We start from the raw sequence: 23,554 nt of genomic DNA on the forward strand, positions 1-23,554 counted from the left end.
AACCAAATGTCGCCTAGGTCGCGAGCTTCAATTTCAGGCATCAAACCGTCGGTTTTTATGGCGCGATAACGGTCGTCATTGTAGGTTGCGTCGTGGACCGATGATTCCACCGGCTCTGGATGAGATGTTAGCTTTTGAATTTCATCAGTTTGCCATTTGACCCAAATGCGGCAATTTTGCTTGTTTACATACCCATTGAGTTAGAAATGGGCCTCTTCGCTCAAAGTTAAACAATTTGCAAACGTTGTTCAGGCGTAAGTCTTTCCATGATGAAATGCTCAAGAAAAATAACATGAGAGTTTGACACGACACACGCGTGATCTGTTAATAAAAAAAGCTTTTTAAAAAAGTACCTCTACTTGGATCACCCGTTATATCACACAAGCAATTGTCTCACAGTAATATTGCTTGAAGGTTGGGTCCAGCTGCAAACCATGTGTATTCAACTCTAGTGACGCTGTCTTAAAAAAACAGTACAGACAGTCTGGTATGCTAAGAGAGTACATAATATTTGGTATATGGGGGCGGGTTGAAGATGTCTTCCGATTTCCTTTTCCAAGACGCTTTTTGGTAAAATTAATAATTTCAGATAAGATACTTTAACCCTCCATTACTAACCTTAGGGTCGAATCGACCCAGACACCCAAACTTTTACAATTAACACAAAATAACGAATAATTTTTAACGCAAGATACATGTGTAATCTAAATTGGTACATAATTAAACGTTTATAAACACTAAGAATAACAATCATGTAAAATATTATGCATAAAAAATTGTTTTAAAAAATACTCTGGGTCGATTAGATTACATAATTGAAAAATTTTTACAGTAGTCATTCCAATTTTTCTTTTTAACATTTTACTTTTATATTTCAGGTTTCAATTGCACTTTATTTGAAGTCAATATCTTTAAAACTTATCATTTTATGCGGAATCTAGCTGGATAACTTTTTTTTTCACTTTTTTAGCTATGTTGCAATGAATACAAACTTAATTTCAATTTAAGTATATAAACTAATTTTTTAACACATCATTTTATAAATTTAGCAATAAAATACTACAATATACTAAAAGACGTATACGTTTTAGCAATTTATAAGTTTAAACGATTTTAAAAGATAATACAAATGAGGGTCGATAAGACCCATGATTAGTAACCATGCGACATGATTTGAGGTTAGTAATGCAGGGTTAATATTCTTCAGTTATCTATGTTTATCAAAATCAAATCAGGGCATTGTTTGCGAAAACGGTTTACTGGCTTCCACAGAGATCGAACAGTTTTGTAAAGGCTTACTAGGCATGTAAGAATAAGGCTGCTTTTTCTCATATCCCTGTGAGCGATATTAATAAGTTATAGTCATGTTGCTACTGTAATATTAGAGGCTGTTTTAAGCTTATTGTGGACTGAAAATGAACCGAAAATGATAGCAAAAATTTCCTGACACGAAGAATTTTTTATGTTGTAACCCCATTTACAAAAAAGACGAAAATAGCTGTACTTGCTCAATTTTTGAAATCAGATTCGTATTCATCAGCAGCAAAGTTTTCCTACATATCTCTTGAATAGTGTATTTAGTTTACTGCCATTTTATATTACATTATTATTAATCAGATCAATGAAAATTCAGAAAAGAAAAAAAAAAAAACGAAACGAAAAACGAGAACGCAAATTTTGTATTATTAAAGAGATCGTACTGTTCATTGACGCAATGTTTTTTGGTAAAAGCTAGTAGTTAGGATATAATGTGGGTCTTGAGTAATTAGTGTGTATCCACAAGGAGGGCTTTCTCATTGTTTAATTCATCACAAAATTATGTTGTTTACATTACAAAGTTCTAGGAGCATTTGCCAATGTAAAGTATCATGTTCTTCTAATATTCATAGAACATGATTTGCTATATATTAGAACATTCACAAGGGAAATGGTGACAAGAGATGATCGAGAACACTATCTACACCGAGGAGTTTGATGTTTGAATAAAAATAGTATTTATTAGCAAAAAAAAAGTTATCACAAATTTTCTGTGGCATTTTTTAAATTGATTTTCAAGAGATATTGTGCTCGCGAAAATCGCTTGACGAATGAAAAATTTGTTTACTAAAATTTTGAAGCGAACTTCTGTTATAAAGGGCTTCCATAAAAAGTTTATTTTTGTGCAAATTTTATGTAAATCGCAAGATTGTCCTGCTGATGTAGAAAGGTATACTATAATCTAAATATAAAAAATGTTTGAGTCAAAATAGCAGTGAGTCATAATAAAGAAGAAGCGAGCGCACAATTAGACGGAAACGAGTTCACAAACTCGTGTACAAAAACAAATAAATCTTTCATAAAATTGAGTTTCAACCTACCCTCACAAAAAATAGAGCACTCAATTGCAAAGGTAAGGGCATCCAACACGAAGTCAACCAAAAGTGGTAATAACACCAACTACAAATTATAAAGCAACAACATCAACAATATTAAGCGAGGCATTGAACAACGAGCGACGAGCGTCGGACGCCGAAGAACAGCCAAGGACCATGACACCAAATTCAATTCATTAATTTAGCTGCTCCTGGCTTCGAACTTTTCGTGTTGTTGTTAGTTGTGTTCGTGGTGGTGGCTATAATTTGAGTTTTCTTTTACTCAAACTTTATGCTTTGCTTTTCTGCGCCAATTGGCAGCACTGCTACCAAACTGTAATGACAATATAAACAGACAACAAAAACAACTACAATAAATAACAGTTGCCATGTGCGTGTTGTCGCCGCACACATACGCACACATTCAAGTTCATATGCAAAGTGCAGCAGCGAGTAAGGGAGGCAGTACACTAAAAGCAATAACAACAACAAGAGCATAAAGCGGATATGCACTGCACGACAAACGGAAGGACACGACACTTCGTGGCCAGGGGATGTCTCGGGTATTTGGTGTATTGAGGGTTGTGCGAAGGTGTGTTGGCCGCAAATAGTTTGTACAACGGCGCCAAATGTGCAACGCCCAACTACCGTCTATATGTATGTATGTATGTCTAGTGAGTGCAGCTGACAGTTGCCTAACAAAAGTGGCAACAACACAAAGCCGCTGGTGGCAGCGAGTTTGCAAATGATTAGTCACGGTGGTCGATGGCCCGGCCGATGGTACAGCCAACTGGACGCAGCTACTCGCACAGCTGAGGCCAGGCGTTCGCCCCTTTTTGTTGTCGCACATTGCACGAAATGCTCGTGCGTCTGCAGTATTGGCCACCAGACAATGAGCTCCAAGCAAACAAGTTGTAATTGAATGAGTAAAATGACACAGATAAAATACGCTGTTTGGCTAATAGCAGTTTGCAAACAATATTAAATTTAATGTGAATGCATTTTGGAAGCTACAACAACAAGTCGGATTCTGAAAATCTCCAAGCGAAATGCAATCAGAAGTATATACCTACATATATGGTATATATATACATATTCATAAAGCTATGTAGGTGCTTACATAAGATGAAGCCACGTTTGTACATACATACATATGTACGTTTGTACATACTTTATATGTAGATCTATCTATTTGAATCTGTTACATGCATACAAAATTCATATATCTAGTTTTTGTTATAACTGAAAACTCTACAAAAGCTTTTAGCTTGTAGCTTGTCGTGTTGTTTTGTTTCTGTTTTTGCCAGCGTGATGTAATGGCTGGTTCAATAAACTTTGGCAACAACGGGGCGCCTTTTTGGTTTATGCAAGCAACTGTATCTACATATGTATGCATTGTTATATGTCTGTTTTGCGCTTTTGGTTTTTTGCACTTTGTAGCCATAGCGACCGTACAAGCGAAGTAGCGGAGTGGGGCACACACAAAGGATATAAGGGTGGCGGCGCTTTTTTGTTTTTTCGATATCACTTACAATACAACCATAACTATATACTACTAGTTGGTATATAAATATTGTATATATATACATACATACATTTCTACATAATCAATGCCCGCCAACTAAAGCCAGACTGAACACACCCAATGGCTTTATTGCTATCATAATGTCTTATAATTTGTATATCTTGATTAATATACATATACAAGAAGAAAGGGATTGCAACGAAACTATAATACCCCTGTTAGTGGCTTGATGTCTCGAAAATGGTGGTGTTACTTTTTCCAAAATCTGTGCCAAATTTGAACAAGGATTTGATTTCGATCGATCAATTTGTATGGCAGCTACACGCTATAGTATTCTGATCTGAACAATATATTTAGAGATTGTGGTGCTGCCTTTGACAACAAGGTATACCAAAATTGATGAAGATACCTTGTCAAATAAAAAAAATTTCATATAAGGGCTTGATTTTGATTGGTCACTTTATACGGCAGCTATATCGAAGATTGGTTTGATATCGGTAGTTTTCAAAAAATAAGCAGCTTCTTCGAGAGGCGTGTGCAAATTTTCAGGTCGATAGCGCAAAAACTGTGTGTCTGGTGCGCACATACATATTTAAACGGCTAAATGGACTCGGCTCGCCACGCTGAACATTTACATATATAATTTATAGGGTCTCCGATGTATTCTTCTGGCTGTTACAAACTCCGTGGCAAAGTTAAAAATACACTGCACAGGATATATGTACATACATACATATATATCAATACACCGATAATTTAGATTTTACTTAGCATAAATTCATCAACTGAAGCAGAAAAGTTTCGAATTAAGCCATAGGACTATTCTTAGTGCCAGCGCTTTATTGGAAAAATGGCACTCAGTCCATTAAAAATTCATGCACAATGATGCGCTACCCTAATGCACACACATCCATATATACGAAGGCATAGAAATGATAATCAATGAAACTCATTCTGGTGAACTACTTTGAGAGCTCCATTAAGCCAGTAACACTGTATTTACGAGTTGTTGTAATAAAATTAGGCCATCAAATACTTTTTTATGTGAAAGCTTCGATTGAGTGCAATTTGAGTTATCTACTGCAGTTTATAGCACGATAGCTGTGATTTTATAACCATTTATTTGTACAATGCACTTTACTGCTCTCTCCCTCTCTATCTACTTTATGCTATACATCAAAAAGAGATTAATAGTATTTGTGACTAAATGAAATGAGAAATATGCACAATAAATAAAAAATATTGTGGAAAATAACGGGAATGAAATTTTTAGTATTTTTCAACAGAACAAAGTTTATTCATGTTTATGTATTTTTTATTTGAAAAATAATTATAAGTCTAGAGTTTTGAAAGTAAAGGGTGTGGCTCTGCCTGATACATCTACATCAATGGGCTCCTTAAAACTTACAAAATTGGAAAATTGTTTGATTTACTCATCTAAAAAGAAGTTATTATCGTTCTTTTGTAGTTTTGAAAAATACCGTTAGATGGTAGATATTAATTAATTTTCATCGGTTTAGTTTTTCGACAGGTGCTGTTAGTATATAATGAACAAAAATTATATATAAAGGTATAAAAATACTTTCTTTAGAAAACTGTAGAGATGACATTTCTCAAAAACAGTTACATAATAGAAATTATTGTCAAGTGGCCTCTAAAATGATGCTTTCATATACCTGTTTTACGATTACGATTTAGATAGGAGCATTTCCAACTTCTTTCTTTCACTTTTTCATTTTGATCAATGTTATGTCCTTATACTGCTGCAGAGAAGCGATTGGTGAAAGATGGGGCCTTTCACCGAAAGTGGTCCTCTGGCTCTGCGCCATCATAGTCAAGTCGATTATGTTCTATGGCCTCCTCAGAGAAGTGATCATTCATTCAGATAGCAGATCGGCGATACTAGCCTTGAACTTATTAACAGTACGTTCAGTGTTGGTCGAGGAGTACCTAACCTCGCTATAAATTGCATCGAGTGTCTTTGTGATAAGATGGGTGCCAGGCCATGGCGGGAATGCCTGTGCAAATTTGTATTGGCTATTAAGCGTTTTGCTAATTTATAAGTTCGAACGCAGGGGTTCTTCTTTTCTATGACTTCACAAAGTATTACATATAGCAGTCCACGTGCGATCTTTGATCCGCCAGCTAACCTAACCTAACCTATGTTGATTTATTTGTCTCTTATGCAAGAAGTAGAGTTGAACGCGTTAAAAGCTTCTAAAGTTGAGATGGTTCCAAACCTGACTTTTTCTAAAACCTTCTCATTACACCGAACATTTTATAGTGTCAAATTTTAAATATTTAATTTTTAGTACCCTATATGACTTGGATTTATTTTATTTTTTTCTATTTAGTTACTTAAGTAACACCCTTTTATTTTTGATATATACTGTTTAATGCTATCTAGTTATCTATATTAAAGTATATCTATACACTTAGTAGAACATGTTAATTTGTTTATCCACTATATACATTTATACATATACACACGTATTGTAAATAACTCATTCATACTGATGTGGATACAACTAATTGTTAATTTTCTTAATCTTCTTTTATTCTTTGCAGTTTTATAGTTTACTAGAGCAAAATATCATTGCGAATTCCACTTTAACACTGCGACCATGCACAGTGTTTGTGCCTACAAATGCTGCATTCCAGCGCCATCATGGACCCACACATGTGCTCTATCACATAAGTGAGTAACAATGCGTATTCAGCGCAATTAATTGAAAGATAAAAAAAACACAAACTTTTTATTGTCATTTTTTCTATTATATTATAATCTTGTTGTTGTTGCTATTATTATTGTTTGTTCTTGTTGTTCATGTAGTGGAAAAAATTTCACACCAAACAAATAAATTACTTAAACTAACGAATAAATAAAATGCTTTATACATATGCATGTTGTTGTTGTAAAGATATATGTCTAACATAATAATTTGGCATAATTACAGCAACGACACCAATGACGAAGGACGAACTCATAAAGGTTATACCGTCAGATATGGGTGGCAATCCATCCTTGTATATAACGAAAAATCGCAATGGCGATATTTATGTGAATAACGCTAGAATAATACCATCGCTGACGGTCGAAATGACCAATAGCCTGGGAATGCGTCAGGTGAGATACACGTATGAATTGCAAAACTCTATAATTTTATTTCTAGAACTTTAAAGGTATGAATACTTAGGTATAGGAAATAGTTAGAGGTCTAGTAGCAATTTCCGGAGAATATACATGCTTTATGTTTCCATAGTTAATTATCTTATTTCACAAAAATTTTCTGAGATTTATCAAAAAAAAAAAGAATTGGTTAATAGCTCTATCAGATCGGAATACGATTTTTCAAGGCATGAGTCGGAACAGCAATTCTTGATTTTGAAAATTGAAGGAAATGAACTGCTATTCGTATAACAACATTTGAAAAGAGTCATTTAATAATTGAGTCAGTTAAAATAATATTAATGAAATAATAGATTAGGGTCTAGACATCAAACTTTTAACTTTTTTTTCAATCAGTCCACTTTCCTTGGTTCTCCTTTATTAATAAAAAAATTATTTTTCTTCTCTCAGGTGATGCACATAATTGATGAAGTCTTGGTGCCACTTACTGCTCTGCCCACTGCCAAAATGGAGTTCACCAATTTGGATGCGTATCAATTTATGAAACAGGCCGACATCTTAGATATCGGCGAGAATCGCTTGAGGTATAAAGTCATCGTTTAATTAAATATTTATTACGTTTAATTATTTACTTTTCTTGCCGCGCAGATCGTATCGCTCGCAAGTGACTTTAATGCGTAAGGATAATCTCTATCAGTCGCCAGGTGGACATACATTTTTAATACCCGTCGATGAAGGTTTCAAGGTAAGCCACTAAAGTGGAATGTGTTAATTGTTTTATAAATGCTAGTGTGGAGAAATGCGATTACATAAGTTATAATATATTACCACAAAACGTCATTAAAGGAAAACGTATGAAGTGCTAATACTAAAGCAAAAAATAGTAAAATTTTGTTCATGATTTTAAAATTCTTAATTTATTCTTCTAAATCTACGTCGTCCTCCTCAAAGTAATTCCCTTTGATCCCAATCCTTGAAACAATTATTAAAGTCTATTTCTGGAATGGACCCACGTTTAATGTCTTTAATTGACTCAAAACGGTTTCCCGGAGACGTCGTTTGAATTTGTTGAATAGCCAGAAGTCACGCGGAGCTAAATCAGGCGAACACTGTGGTTGCGGCACGATAATGGTTAAAGATTTGGAGAAAAACTCAAGACCCATAGGATTCAAATAGTACTCCTTGTTGACAGTGTGGCTGGTCGGAAGGAATTTTCTTTGATAATCAAGGAAAACTGTCAACATAAACTTGATTTTTGACCTGCTTTGGTGTGTTTTTTTCGCTTTGGCTCACCTTTGCGACGCAATTCGGCCACTTGTTCGTTTGTTTCTGGGTCGTAAGCACAGATCCAAGACTCATCGCCAGAAATAAATCGTTTCATAACATGCTTTTGGAAAGCTTTGTTTCACGACGCGGTTTTTCGAAAAAATGGAGTGATTTTGAAACCAATCGTGCTTTCATTTTACTTAGGCTTAAATAGTCCTTCAAAATGGTTTTTACTCATCCTTCCGATATTCCAACAATGCCAATAAGATCTCTGACTGCTAATCGTCTATTTTCAAGCCTCAATTCATTCATTTTGTTGACGTAATAATTGTTGATGTTAAAGTCAACGATTTCTCGACTCTCTTTCAATAATTTTTACCAATCAAAAACATTTGTTCGTGACAAACAACTATCACCGAGGGCTGTTTCTCACATTCTGAACGTTTCGGTACCAGAAACTTGCTTCCACACATACAATTTAATGGAACTTCTTTGTTAAATCGCCGAATGCACTTCAAGTACTTCAGAAAGACAAGCGTATACTAAACACTAATGATTATTTTGATGTTACATTTGGCACAGATATCACTGACAACCTTTATTTTAACGAATAGTTTTTCGCGCCAAATTTAAATTAAAAAGTCTTACTATTTTTTGCTTACGGTGGTATAACTTAGAACTTAAATAAGTTTGTACAGAGGATTGCAGTAGCAAGAGGCACCGGCCCCTGCCAAATAATTGATATGTTTACCTAAAAAATAATTCCTTAAAATACCCTACAAATCAATTTTTTCGCTTTATAGCCTTAATCCGATACTAACAAACAGTTTATTGGAAGAAAAATCAGATTTTTATATCATCTACATGCCATTTTCCCTATAGGGCAACACGCATTGCATACATAGCTACAAAATATTTATGTTTACCTATGTCTGCGAACACATCTAAACATACCTAGATGACATTTAATAGCGGCACTTATTGCAACCACTAATCAATTAAATGTCATTTAATTGTCATAGCAAACCACACGCAGCAGCCTGGTGGACAACAAAGTCATCGACGGACACGTCATACTGAACAATGTGATTTTTACGGCAGCCGCGCAAATGGAGGTGCCACAAACCACAGCCGCATTCGAGGACAATCTCAAAGTAACTGTTAGTTTCTTCAAACAAAAAGACGGCAAAAGTAAGTCGATTTACGGCAACTCTACACTACTCACATATCTACAAGTACATATGTATATGCGTTGGGTATAATCCACTAATGCGTTTTCTTCTCTTCTTCTGCTTCCAGTGTACGTCAAATCGAATACTCTTTTAGGTGATGCCAAGCACCCCACCGGTGTGGTGTTGGCGGAAATTGTCAAAGGCAACATTCCGGTGCGAAATGGTGTGGTGCATCTGATTCATCGGCCGCTAATGATAATCGACTCGACGGTGACGCAATTTCTACAGGTAGGTGTTCGATTACAAATATACACAACCGATGAGTGAGAGTATGCAGTTGCCTGTGTGTGTGCGTGAGTGCTTGTGCGGTGACCCGCAACACTACACTAGACGAAATACAATAACAATTATATTGTAGAACACCAGTGTGTATGTGTGCTTACCTATTACCTAGTATTTGACACGCCCAACAACATTAGCAATTCTATTTGTGTTGGTATTTTAACTTACAACCACAAAGCGCAAGCGCGTGTAGTAAACGGTGTTTGAGAATTAAAATTTTTACAGTTAATACAAATTTGATGAAAATGTCTTCAAAAAAAAAACATTAATATTATTATTTACCCCCCGCTGCTTACTGCGCGCTGCTTAGCACAATAAACACCTACATACAGTCAAAACTCGATAACTTGTACTTTTACTTGTGTTCACACAGACAAATTTTATAAGAGTGATAAATACATTTTTGAGAGAATACTCACATTCAAAACGAAACATTGGAGTTATCAAGCTTTGTCTGCGTTCTTATAATTTGCTGCACATTTGCTTTGCTTATAAAAATTATGCTTACTAAAATGTAGAGTTAATCTTAATGATAATCAAATATTTTATCGACAGAATTTTAGAAACTTGTAAATATTAAATAAAAGTTTTTTTTAGTATAAATTTTATATCTCAGGTCAAAATTTTTTTTGTTGATCTGGTGAATAATTAGGAAATTGATATTAAAATATAGTATAATAGTATTATTGCCAACAATTCTCATATTTCAAGCAGCTTTAATCAGTAGAGCAAGTCAAGTTTCTAGACTACTCAGAAACTCAGAGTTTAGCTAACAACAACTTTTCTATAACGCCTTAAGCAGCATTTTTTTGGTGCTGATGAAAATCGTTCCATAGTTTTAAACAAAAATTTTTCACTAAAAGTTGTCGCATTAAACACAAAGTTTCTTGAATAACGTGCTATGAGTTGGTGGTTTCATTTCTGAGAAATATTCGCACTAAAACCGGAAAATTCCAATATTACTTAAGCGGTTATATCCACTTGTAAGCCAGAAAAAAAAAAACAATTTTTGCAAAGGACCATAAAAGTTTTTTCTCAAAAACTTCGCCATTTACGGAATTTAATTACTGTACTTTAATAATCGGTGATTCATTTTGAACTATTTTGGATTTCCTTGATTCTGTAGCCGATCTCCGTAAAAATGTGTATAGCGGTGAGAAAGATTTTTTTACTTAAAAAGCTAACAAATCCAAAAACCAAGAAGACCTATTATTCATATTGATGAACTCAGATTATCATCGAAATACTAGTAAAATTTACGATTTTTGACAAAATTTTTTGAATAAATTCACACTTCAGAGTTGTTTCAAAACTCGAAATTTTTATCAAAAATCCTATTCCTCCCATCTTTTCTTGAAAAATATATAGTGTAAAATTTTCAAGGTGAAAGTTTCAACCATTTCAACAAAGATTTCCTCACCGACTTCAAAAAGTGTTTTGAGAAAAACCCATTTAAAATCTTGGGGACCGGTCACACAAGCTAAAGGATTATTACAAATAAGGTCATATCTCTGAAATTGTTTTTCAAATCAACTTGAAATTTTCGGAGAATATTCTCAAATGTGTGTGCATTAGATACATTTCCAAAAACACAAATCGATTTTCTGAAATTCACAAGTGGTTTGATATAACGCCTTAAATGTCGCTCATACGTCATGTCGTCCCATGTAACTTATTGCTAGAAGTAAACTGCCTCTACTATTGCAATAAGCAGCTAGATGCAAATGAAAAGATTAAATACTTGTTCATTAATAAGGAAATATATTATGTAATTAGTTGCTCTGCAATAGGAAATGATAAGTAAATACAGGAAAAAAATATTCAGGGAAACTTCAGAAATTAATATTATAAGGTATCTTGTACGTTGTTTAAGCACCATTGAACTGCAGTAATTCGAAAAAAAATATTAACGAACTAAGAATATTGTTAACTAGTACTAAAAAATTAGGGCAAAAAGTTGATATCCCCAAACTAGGCAACAAAAAAAATAAATGTTGCCTACAAGTAGGCGCATTTTTTATTATTTTAGCAAAGTCATGTACCTAAACCTGGCTTAGTTAACTTATTAAGCTTTTTGTAGATAAAAATTAAATTAAATTGATTAATAATATGAACATAATTATGTTCATACTATTTTTTGAGCTCTTCTAGCTGTACTTTATGTTTAAAAATATACTGCAGGTACATGAAAATTATATAAAAACGTGGTATAAAATAAAATATTGAATACGACTCGACTGGTTTAATCGATATAAATGTCTAAATAAATAATTATTGTATATTTTTAATTGCTTTTTACAAACGTGTAATTTGTCTTCAAAGCACTAATTGTTTTTCATTAAACGCCCAGCGCACATTTTGCAGCTTTGATCTGACTTGAACCTGCTACAGTGGCTTGAAAAAAGTTGTTTACAACTCAAACAGGTTTCTCGTACGAACAAAGCGAATGCACATAAATTTCTGATATTGAAAAAAAAAACAAGCTATAAAAATTAGCAATTTTATGTATATTTTGCAATGAGCGTACGTTTTCATTTTTTATGTTTCCAACCATTGAGAAATGCATAACAAGAACATAACAAAACAGCAAAAATTTCAAATATTCCAAATATTTAAACAAAAACATCACAAAATGCAAACAAGAACACAATTTTTAACTAAATAGAAAACAAAAACCCTATAGACTGATTTTACCTCGAACTTGAATTAGCAAATGTGCGATTTTGTAATTCGTTTTCGGTTTGATGTAAAATCATAAGCAAAATTTTATTTTAAAATAATTTTTAAAATATAAATTTTATTTTAAAAAAATTTTGGGTGCGATGTAAGTATACAAAACCAATAAACGTTGTAATTTTGTTATGAATAACAAATTAGATCATCGTTCACTCACACCACCCGAAAATCGTCATCTGATAAGTCACATCAGTCAGTTGAATAATTAATTAGTATATCAGACTAAGCGTCACAATTGGCAACTCAATTGATAAAATTAGTTAATATTTATTTGTGTATGCAAATAATTCAAATAAATTCAAAATTTCGAATTTCAAAAATGTATACAAAAAAAATTTGTTAGCAACAATAGAAGCTGTATATACCATTACTACATTCTCGCCCATTTCATAACAGACTCTTTCAAATATCATTCATACCCACTATCCATACACATTAGCAGCAACTTACACTGTTTACCAAAAATAAGCATCTTCAATACACAAGTGCAGTGCATAGACTTCAGACTTTCAAAAGATTATTAGAGATTATTAGTTAGAGATTAGAGCTTTGAAAAAGTTACACACTCTTTGGAGAAGATTTATTTTTAAAATATTCACATGCACAAATTTAATACAGATGTAAATATATGTATATCCCTAAATAAAATAGTTGGAAACAATTTCCGTCAATTACTCATGCAGACTAAATACTTGAAGAATATTTAATAACAAAATTAATAATTAAATAATACTTCTTACTTTCAAAAATATATATTCCCCTATCATAACTAAACCTATTTTACTTCGTCTATCTATTTGATAAAAAACCTCTGTCAAGATAAATCTTACGATATCGCTGAGCCAAATTGCACTCACCCACTTCAATAAAAAATAGTTTTGGTCAGGAATACAAATTTACATGCCATACATTGCAACATATGCGCTATAAATAAATTCATAACTTTATTTTATTTTTTTCAAATTTTTCAGAACACAAATTTATGTAAGACAACAATACTGAAAATTAAGAACTATAATAATATTATTTTATTAATAAAATGAAATACATAATAAAAATATATATTAATTTTAATGACTTAAATTTATTAGAATTCACCGAAGCCATAATACTCTTCACAAATACAAAATATTCTTTATAAGAACTCGATTTTGATCCATCAGATCGATCTGAAGAATTTCTTCGGCGATTTTATTTTTGTTTTACGTCAAATTTCGAGGAAAATATCTAACTGTAATCTATAACTGGAAACATTTTCCTAGCAAGGCTTGATTCTGATCGTTCAGTTGTATGCAGCTATATGCTATAGTGATCCGATATCACCAATGGACATGGGGCAACATTTCAGGTCGATATCTCAAAATCCGTGAGTTTACTTCAAGTATACATATATAGAAAGACAGACGGACGGGTATGGCTAAATTGACTCAGTTCCTCAGGTTCATCATTTACATATAAAGGATGATCCATTTCGAGATTTCCTACTTTTTTAAAGAAAATTTTCAAACTTAGAGGGGAGTGTTTATTGTCATTCGAAAGAACATTCTTTAGCATTTACTTTTTTGAAGATTATCTCTTTAAATGTTGACCGCGGATACGTCTCAGATGGCTCATCCGTTGAGTCCCATTTTCGATGACTCCTTTGAGCATTTCGACTGGTAACTGGTTAATTACAAGATCTTGGTCGAGTGGCTTCAGCTCTTGAACAAGCTGACCATATTTTGCATGCTTTCAATTAAGAGTTCAGTCTGAGTTGCTGCGAACGGCGCCGAATCGTTTCTCCACGGTCTGACTGAGAGTGCACAGTTACCACTGCTATATTTCTATATGTATTTATTGAAATCACCGACGCTCCTTCTAGGTGTTATAAACTACATGGCAAACATAATACACCTGCTTCAGCATTTTCAAAAAATAACATAATAAATATAAAATGTTTGTAACATAAAACAAAACATTATAACTAATATTTTGATAAAAATAACGAATTGAAATAAATAACTACGATCTATTTATGATTAAAACTTTATTTTTAAATAAATATAATTTATATAAAAGCATATAAGATTCGATTCATTTACAATAAAATGTAAATAAATAATAATTGTTGTTTTTTGGCATAAAAAATGTAAATTAAAGTAAAATAAAATAAAGTTTTAAGGCAACAATTTTCGACTTTCCGCTGTGTTCAACTAAAAACAACCATTTATAGTTTGCATAAAATAAGTATAAAATACCATTTTAAGCTAGTTTCTTAAATGATTTAAATTTGACCTTCAGTTTCGTTTCTTGCACCTGCAATTTTTACTTGCTTTACAATTGGCTACACGCTTCAAGCCTTCACGCACACTAGTGAAATTTTTTATTTTCGCCAAAAACACACATTTTTTCAACATTACTTCTTGAAATTGCATAATTCGAGCATTTCGTTCCCAAGTAAAATGAAAACAGCAACTATTGACTCCATAACAGTCCAGTCCTGTACAAGTACAAATCAAGCATTGGCATTTCATATATCATACGAATATTATATAGTATACATATAGTATATTTTATTAAAATTCCGTTCCTTATTTGTTTGATGTGATTGCTGTGTTAGAGCAGAAAACAATATTGACTCTGGTATTTTCTTTGTACTCTTCTCTGCGAATGTTTTTTGTTTTGTTTTGTTTCGATTTTTATTTGTGAACTTTTTCGTTTTTATTATATGCAACGCTCCGGAACTCACGCAACCAAACAAACATTTTAGTCCTTTAAGGTAAATACTTCAAACAGTATACATATACATATACATATATACAAGTATATAGTTATATATGGATATATGAATTTGTAATGGCAAAATTATCTCAAACCATTTAGGCAAACAAATAAATTACATTACAATACTCATACTTAAGCATAAATATACTTCATATCCCACACATACTTATTTGTATAGATACATAACTGTAAAATGCATATAATGGCAATAAGTTGGAATAATATGCATATACTTTCGAACTTTTAAAGCATGCAAGGGTTAAATATTAGAAAGAAAATAGCTTTTTGAGAAAATACTATTAAAATTGTTGTATTTCAAAGCATGAGATAAAAAATATTCAAAAGATTAAAGATCATAGCTTCCGTTTAGTTTTTAACATTATAAGCTTGTGTGGCACTTTTACTAGAAACATTGAGCTTTTAAGTTCGTGACATATCTTCTTGATAGTTTATATTAAAAACAAGAAAAAACGTAAGCTTCGATTGCATCGGAGCTAGAATACTCTTCACAAATAAGGAAGTTTCCATACTAGAACTTGTCTGTTTGTACGGCAGCTATATACTATAGTGTCTCAATCTACACAATTTTTTCGGAGATTGTACCAGTGCCTTAGGCAGTAATTTGAAAAGATATCTCGTCAAACAAAAAAGTTTTCAATACAAGCATTCCGATTCAATTTGTATAACAGCTATATGCGATAGTGGTCCGACATCGACGGTTCCAACAAATGAGCAGCTTTTTGGAGAAAAAATGACGTGTGAAAAATTTCAGATCGATATCTCGAAAGCTGAGAAACTAGTTCGAGTATACACAGATAAACGGACTTGACTAGATCGGCTTAGATCATTATGCTGATCATTTATATACATATTCATATATACTCTTAAATGTCATATCCGAAGTTTACTAGAAGCCACCTCATTTAGGAGAGATATTGTTTGTAATGTCTCAGAGTTGTATTTTTATTACAATTATACTAGCAAATGAAAAATCAAAGCTTTTCTAGACACTTGAATATAATTATTTTTACACCTCCAAAGAAGTTCACTTCAATCGTAGCTTACACAAAATACATACGTTCTTAGATTTATGTAGCCTATCAAAAAACAAAAAAATAATAATAATAAAATTTGCATGCAAATGCTTATATTTTATTTATAATAAATACATACAAATACATACATATGTATGTATATCTATATATAGAAATATGTGTGCAAAGAACCCATAAGTATACGAGTACATCAAAGAGTGGCCAGCATGCAACAATCAAAATTAAGGCTACGCTGTCTACATTCTTATAAATTTATTGCATGATATTTTATCACCTGATTTTAAAATCTGCTGATATTCGAAAATTCTGAATAGTGAAAGAAAATATTTTCCAAAATCATGAAATCTTTTTTTTTTAATTTTTATGCATTCTTTCGATATCGCAATTAACATTTTCATCACGAAAACTGTTCACACTTAAACTAGCATAACTCAATATTCTGAGAATGCTAAAAAAGAAATGCTTATCTATTTTTACGCACTGGAGAGTTTCGAAAGTTAAAATAATAACACAACACTTTTGGCTTGGTTATAGAAGACTTCAGAGCGGCGTAATACAGATAGATATGCCCCAGAATAGTATTTCAATACATGTAATTTCCTAGTGGTTGGTGTCTCACTCTAATACAAGCTTCGTGGCATATGACAAAAGGGATACCACCTAGAAAATGAACTTGTAGATCAAAATTGCTATTTAATACGCGAGAATTCTGTTTTTCCCCATTTTTATCCGAGCTGAATAAAATAATTTTGTTTTGTGAAAAATATCTAAAAAATTCTTAATTCTAGTGACAAAAAAACAATATGATTCAGTACGAATATATAAGTATGATTGCCATGCATGCCCTAAATCTGCAATTCTCATATAACCGTTTGCATGTACGAATATATGTACATATGTATGTATTGCAATATATCGGATTTTTCATTTGCGAAATGCGCATTTTTGCCTTGCTTGCCATCAACCGTAATGCAACATAGCCGAGAAAAAAGTAGAAAACCAAAAATAAATACACTTATTCCAAATTATGCATAAAAAATATAGAGAAACATGAACCAAGTGCCAAAACACAACATTGCACGAAACAATACATACTATTACCCTCAAACATAAATACATACATACAATTTATTGCAGATCGTTTAGAACCAAACTCAAAACAAAAAATATTAAAAAAAAACATTATGCAAAAAATCACATAGTATTTTAATTGAATTTCAATTGATTGTGTATTTTCTTGACGTTGTCGGCAACTCGTACGCTGATGGCAATCCTCAAACTCTCTCTCTATCTCGGTGTGCAACGACCTTAAAACAAAACATAAATGTTTCTGTCGCTGCTCTGCCTGCGTTCTAACTGTCGTTGTTGACACAAAAACCAAAAACACAACCAATATCAAAACTCATTATCACAACAACAACAATTCGCAAAACGCGTAGTTGATGAATGTAAGTATGTACGAAATTTGCAAAAAAAAAAAAAGAAAATAAACACAACTAAAAATATTTAAATAAATCGTATGCTTGAATAGAATTAAATTATATGAAATGAAGAAAAAAGTATAACAACTAATATTGCAAAATCTGCTGCATATAAATACTATGTAAATGTGCAAAATTATTGTTCTGATAATGCATTATGAAGTGATTTGTATAAATCTCAATTAATATATAAGGTATACATATGTATATAAAACAAACATACACATCTAAACTTAAAAGTTGCGCATTTTTGTTTACACAAAGTAATTAAATTTTCTACACCATACCAGGAAGGGTTAAGATACGCCAGTTAGTGAATTACATATGTTAAGCTAATTCGGCTTTCTTTGAAGTCCCTGCCGCTTTTCTTGCTCACATAGTGAGGTACCGTTAAGTTCTAATAAAATATTACATATGTACCTCTACTTATGTATGTAAATATATCTCTTCGTACTAATACAAGCGTTCCAAAATCTGACAAACTATCTGTCCAGTATATATTTTAAATTAATTCAACCGTTATTTGGTTTGAAAGGAGATTAACTTTCTCATTTGACAAAAATATTTTTGGAGAACTTGAAAAAACATTTTTCAAAAGCAAAGATTTTGATTCAAAGGTTTTTGATTGCTTTGAAAATTTTTCGGTGCATATGAACATTGGTAGTAAGTGTTCTTTATTTGTATATACATTGTAACAAAAAAACACCGGAAAATTGAAATTAAATATATTGCATATTTCAAAAAAATATATTTGCTAAGATGGTCTGTCCTTGATTAGTATGCCAAATATTAGTGTGATTCGATAGCTAGTTTGTCTACAGCAGCCGCTTAAGTCGGTACATCTTAGTAGTGCATTGCGAGTTTTTCATTGGATAAAAATATCGAACAAAGACTTTGTCTCAAATTTTGTATTTCTAACAAAATTTCGTCTGTGGAACGTTGGAAAAGGCTTACGGTGGTACAGTTTTAACAAAAAATCCTTCAAAGACGATCGAGAGATCGTTGAAAATATGCCTCGTTCTGGACGAAATTCGACCTCTTCAACTGAAGCAAATATTTAAAAAGTGAAAGATATGGTGCTTGAACATCATCAAACAAGTGCAAGAGAGCTTGACATCTCCAGCGCGTCCGTTCGAATGTTTTTGGTGGATATTTTGGGTATGAAATGCGTTCATGTTCGACTCATTCGGATAAAGCTGAATTATTTCCAAAAAGAGTATCGTAAACATTCCGATCCCACATTCATAGAAAGAATTATAATTTGACATGGGTTTATGAGTTTGACATGCAAACAAGTCAACAATCATCGGAATGCTTACTTTGAAGGTGACAAAATAAATAACGATGAATAATTAAATATTTTGCGTTTTATTTACAACTTCCGGATACTTTTTTGTCACAATATATATTGATAATCTCCCGTTTAGTTGTTAAAATTATAATTTGACTAAAGCTAGGAGTTTTTGAGACATAAAGATGTGGTAAGCATTCTTTGAAGACATTTGGAAGCTGATGCTTGCATTGTAGATATTTCCACTTTGAACTACTTCAGCATATTTCATCGAATTTAGTATTTTTTTAAGAAAATTAAAAAAAAAATCGATAGCTAAAAATGTGTGAAAACTCAGTATCAGATAAAAAGTTTCAATTAGAACTTATGTAAGAGTTTACTCCATCATTACTGGAGTAAAATGGAACGGCCTAATGCTGGAGTCCTTTTATAAAAGCTAAAAATCCTTTCAGTTACAAAGCTATAGTATTGCACAAATTGAGCTGGACGGTACGTTAGTTAGCATCTGTAGGCAGTACCTCTCCTTGGCGTCAGAGTCCAGATACTCATCATCCAAGAGTCTATATTTTAAATTAGTGATAACAATGGTGTAGAAAATTGCAAAAAAACTAAATATCAAAATACTTTTGGACAGGTTTTGGAAATTCTGCGTTCAATTTCATTATTGTAGCAAATATAAAACCAATTAACAAAACTGCATTTCTTACATTAACAAATCTGCTGAAACTCTATAGATATCAGGTTACATATTGCAAACAATTGCAACATTTTCTATGAATGAAACACAATGCATTGAAGTCCATTATCCTTGACCTACAGCACGCCGAATTTAATTAGCTATCTATCACCTGCACCCTAGCAGACATTCCCTTGCATACTACCTATATAATCATTATATCGGATAATCATATCTAAAGCGATTAATTTTAGCATTTCACTTCCCATATAACACATAATTGTACCATACTTCTATGCTATGACATTGGAAATGCTTTAAATTTCCCATAATCATATTTGTCTTCCGTTCTTATTAAACTCTTTTAATATATATTTACTTACAATTTAAATAAACTATTTCTTCTGCTATTAATTATTTTTAAATATACCATTATTACTAGTATTTATGTGTATATACATATGTATGCATTTAAATATAAATACACTTGTATCGACTATTTTGATTATTATATATAGTATGTTTCTGTATGTACATATATGCATAAGTTAAACTCATCAAAAATTTTGCAGGCGCGCTAAAGCCTTACTAATTAGATAAATCACACATTGGTATTATTATGTGCATACAACTATTTTGCTAATGGTTACTTTATTCAATACAAAATGATTGCTTTCACATAAATGTTTACATACAAACGCAAATATCAGTAAATGCTAATGCTTTCTCGTTATTATTTTCACCGTCTAGGATAATGAAAATGGCGCTCTGCGCAAATTTTACGACGTAATTATGGATAACGGTGGCGAGGTGCTAACCGACATTAGCAACTTGGGTGAAATTACAATTTTGGCACCTAGCAATGATGCCTGGGAGGCCAAGGATGTACAAAACTTAATAAGGTGAGATATTTTTAGCTAAACTATGTACAAATATATGTATGAAGAGGAAGAGAATTATAATGAAATTTAATTTAATTTTATAGAAATCGTGAGAAATTGCGTGATATCCTGAATATGCACATTATCAAGGACAAACTGAATGTTGATCGAATTCGCCAAAAGAACAAGAATATTGTAAGTGAAAATTATAATATTTGCATATATATGAACTATTGCAAAAATAAAAAATCGGCTACGCAGTGAAAACAATTTTAGAAAGCATGAATTAATTGTTTTAAAACTTGATTATTGCAATTTTTATAATTAGAAAAATAATTGTATATTAAAATCATAGAAAAAAGTAATAACAATAATTTCCTAAAATTCCAAAAATGTTAAACAAATATTTATTTATGTAGTATTATTGATCGTAGGATTAATTAATTCCACCGTTCCTTTTGCAGATTGCTCAGGTGCCAACTGTCAACAATCGTACATTTTTGTATTTCAACATCAAAGAAGAAAATGGCGAAGAAATGATAACTGTTGAAGGTGGTGGCGTTAACGCCACTGTACTGCAAGCGGATGTCGCCCAAACTAACGGTTATGTACACATTATTGATAAAGTTTTGGGCGTACCATATACAACTGTACTCGAAAAACTCGAAACGGATCCCATGATGAGGTAAAAAAAAAAATATTTTATATTTTTGGGTTTGAGAATTTTTTATAACGATGTATGCTCTTGAGAATAGAAATTAATATTACGGTTTATCCTAAATTGTATTCCGTATACTTCCGCTCATTAGCATTATAATTATTTTACAGTCTCACGGTTTCTCCATAATCGTTTCAATAAGCACTAGATGGGTTCAAAAGACGGAGCCATGAAATAAGTGGATCTTGTATCACAGCAAAAATAACAGCAAATGCTCTCTTAAAAAATTTTAAGAGAACCGCTGTCTTAAATGATTCTCTGCTCTGCTATTATCGGCATGAAGACCGATACTCTTCCTGAATTTCATTATACAATATATATTCTAAAAATTTAAAGTCAGATATATGCACTGAGACGTACATACTCAGTATCGGGGCTCTGGAACCTGTCAGACGCTATTCTTGCAAATCTCTATAACAACTTTTTTATATTGGACGTATTTGTGATTGCAACCCCTATTCATCTAAGCTACATTTTTGTTATTTAGAACTATTGGATGCTTACTACCTTCCACAAATATAAAATAAAATACTCCGTTACAAAATAATGAGGTTATATAGATTTAAAACTTAAAATTTTATTTCTTTCAGTGATACCTTCAAATTGGGTCAATTCTCCGCCTTTAACAATCAATTGAATAACACACAACGTCGCTTCACCTACTTCGTGCCACGTGACAAGGCTTGGCAGAAGACAAAATTGGACTATCCTTCAACACATAAGAAACTCTTCATGGAAGACTTCTCCTACCATGTAGGTTCAATAACTTTTAACATATAATGCATAAGCAGAAGGTAATCAAAATCTTTAAATACTTACAGTCAAGGTCCATATTGGAACGTCACCTGGTCATTGCCGATAATGTGTACACGATGAACGACTTGGTAGCCATGACAGCTGCGTCTGGCGACTCCATTTTGCTGCCTACCTACAGAGATTCCTTGAAAGTTAAAGTAGAAGAGGAAGCTGGACGTAAGTATTAAGCATTACAATTGCTTTAAATACTTTCAAAAATATTTGAGTTTAAGGTATACTAATTAATATAAGGGAACCAATAATATGTATATGGTTTGCGGTTGCGTATAAATGTATAGTATTATCTAGTATTACTTATTTACAGCAAACTAATTGATAATATTAATTACAAAAATATTTCATTTCATTTCCAAAAAACGAAAATACTTTCGCTTTAATTGCTTACGTGAAGATCTTCACGATGAATATGCTTCACATGAGTGGACTGGTGAGTGGCGAGACCGTTGAAAATTACCCGCTGCAAATTCACTCATCTATACATACATTAATTAGTAATAGCGCTTTTTGTTTAACATGTTGTTTGTACATCATCACCGATTTTCCTTCATAACTCATCAGTTATAGTTTTTAGTAACGAAAGTAGTTTTATTTTGTAGTTTTTGCGTGTACTAAGACTATGTACCGTTATATATTTGATAGGGTTGTTTTAACTTGGTTATATTTAGGAAGATTATATAAATGGATCGGGGTAATACCTTTATGAACTAGATTTTTAGTGGATTCAAGCGCCAAACGTTGCAGAGAACTCTTTTTTGTAGAAAAATGTCTTGGAAAAAAGGATTGGATTGCATTCGTTTTGGTGGGAGTATCTGTCAGTTCACAGCCTGGCGTATAACGAAGAAAATTTTGTTTTGCTTTCGATAAATATTCATGGGAACTCAATGTAAGGTTGAGCACTTAGTAACAGATGAGAAAAATATTAAAGTATTACGAACAAACTTTTAAAAATATAGGATAAGACTCGGTCTACAAAAAGTTTATACATCTCCTAAGCTATTCTGCCAAAAAAATTTATTGTAAAATTAGTATTATAATAATTTTTAGAACCAGCTTTTAATAAAATTTTGTTTATCCAATGAATATTAGTAGGTAACTCCATTCCTTTAGTCGTATAAAGTCCATAGATCCATATGTACTCAGCTCACAGTTCTTTGTTTTTTATTTTCTTATTAGAAAATAAAATTGTAGAAATTTTAAACTCATTTTATTCACATATACATATGTATGTACATATATATCATCATATCATATACTCATACGCATTACGTAGCTTTTAAATATTTATCGCCTAATTTTCAACATGAATTTATAAATTTAAAAAAATTAAATTTAACAAATTTCTTTTTTATTT

The 23,554-nt window shown here is 32.1% G+C and overlaps 1 protein-coding gene across 11 annotated transcripts in view; it reads left to right on the forward strand.

The window, feature by feature from the left end:
- Positions 1–23,554, forward strand: part of LOC105222806 (fasciclin-1) — a 47,412-nt gene that overhangs the window by 17,026 nt on the left and 6,832 nt on the right. For 3 of the 11 annotated variants that reach the window (XM_049449005.1, XM_049449013.1, XM_049449007.1), the window contains 13 exons: positions 6,445–6,574; positions 6,834–7,003; positions 7,457–7,590; positions 7,655–7,751; positions 9,295–9,463; positions 9,572–9,732; positions 15,272–15,280; positions 20,539–20,690; positions 20,774–20,864; positions 21,134–21,354; positions 21,978–22,140; positions 22,209–22,359; positions 22,595–22,630. In XM_049449005.1, coding sequence (XP_049304962.1) covers positions 6,445–6,574; positions 6,834–7,003; positions 7,457–7,590; positions 7,655–7,751; positions 9,295–9,463; positions 9,572–9,732; positions 15,272–15,280; positions 20,539–20,690; positions 20,774–20,864; positions 21,134–21,354; positions 21,978–22,140; positions 22,209–22,359; positions 22,595–22,630 — 1,684 coding nt within the window. The remainder of the gene's footprint in view (positions 1–6,444; positions 6,575–6,833; positions 7,004–7,456; positions 7,591–7,654; positions 7,752–9,294; positions 9,464–9,571; positions 9,733–15,271; positions 15,281–20,538; positions 20,691–20,773; positions 20,865–21,133; positions 21,355–21,977; positions 22,141–22,208; positions 22,360–22,594; positions 22,631–23,554) is intronic. The other 8 variants (XM_049449008.1, XM_049449014.1, XM_049449011.1 and 5 more) reach the window with 3 other exon arrangements.

This window comes from Bactrocera dorsalis, chromosome 2, assembly GCF_023373825.1.
Source record: "Bactrocera dorsalis isolate Fly_Bdor chromosome 2, ASM2337382v1, whole genome shotgun sequence".
Taxonomy (NCBI): domain Eukaryota; kingdom Metazoa; phylum Arthropoda; class Insecta; order Diptera; family Tephritidae; genus Bactrocera; species Bactrocera dorsalis.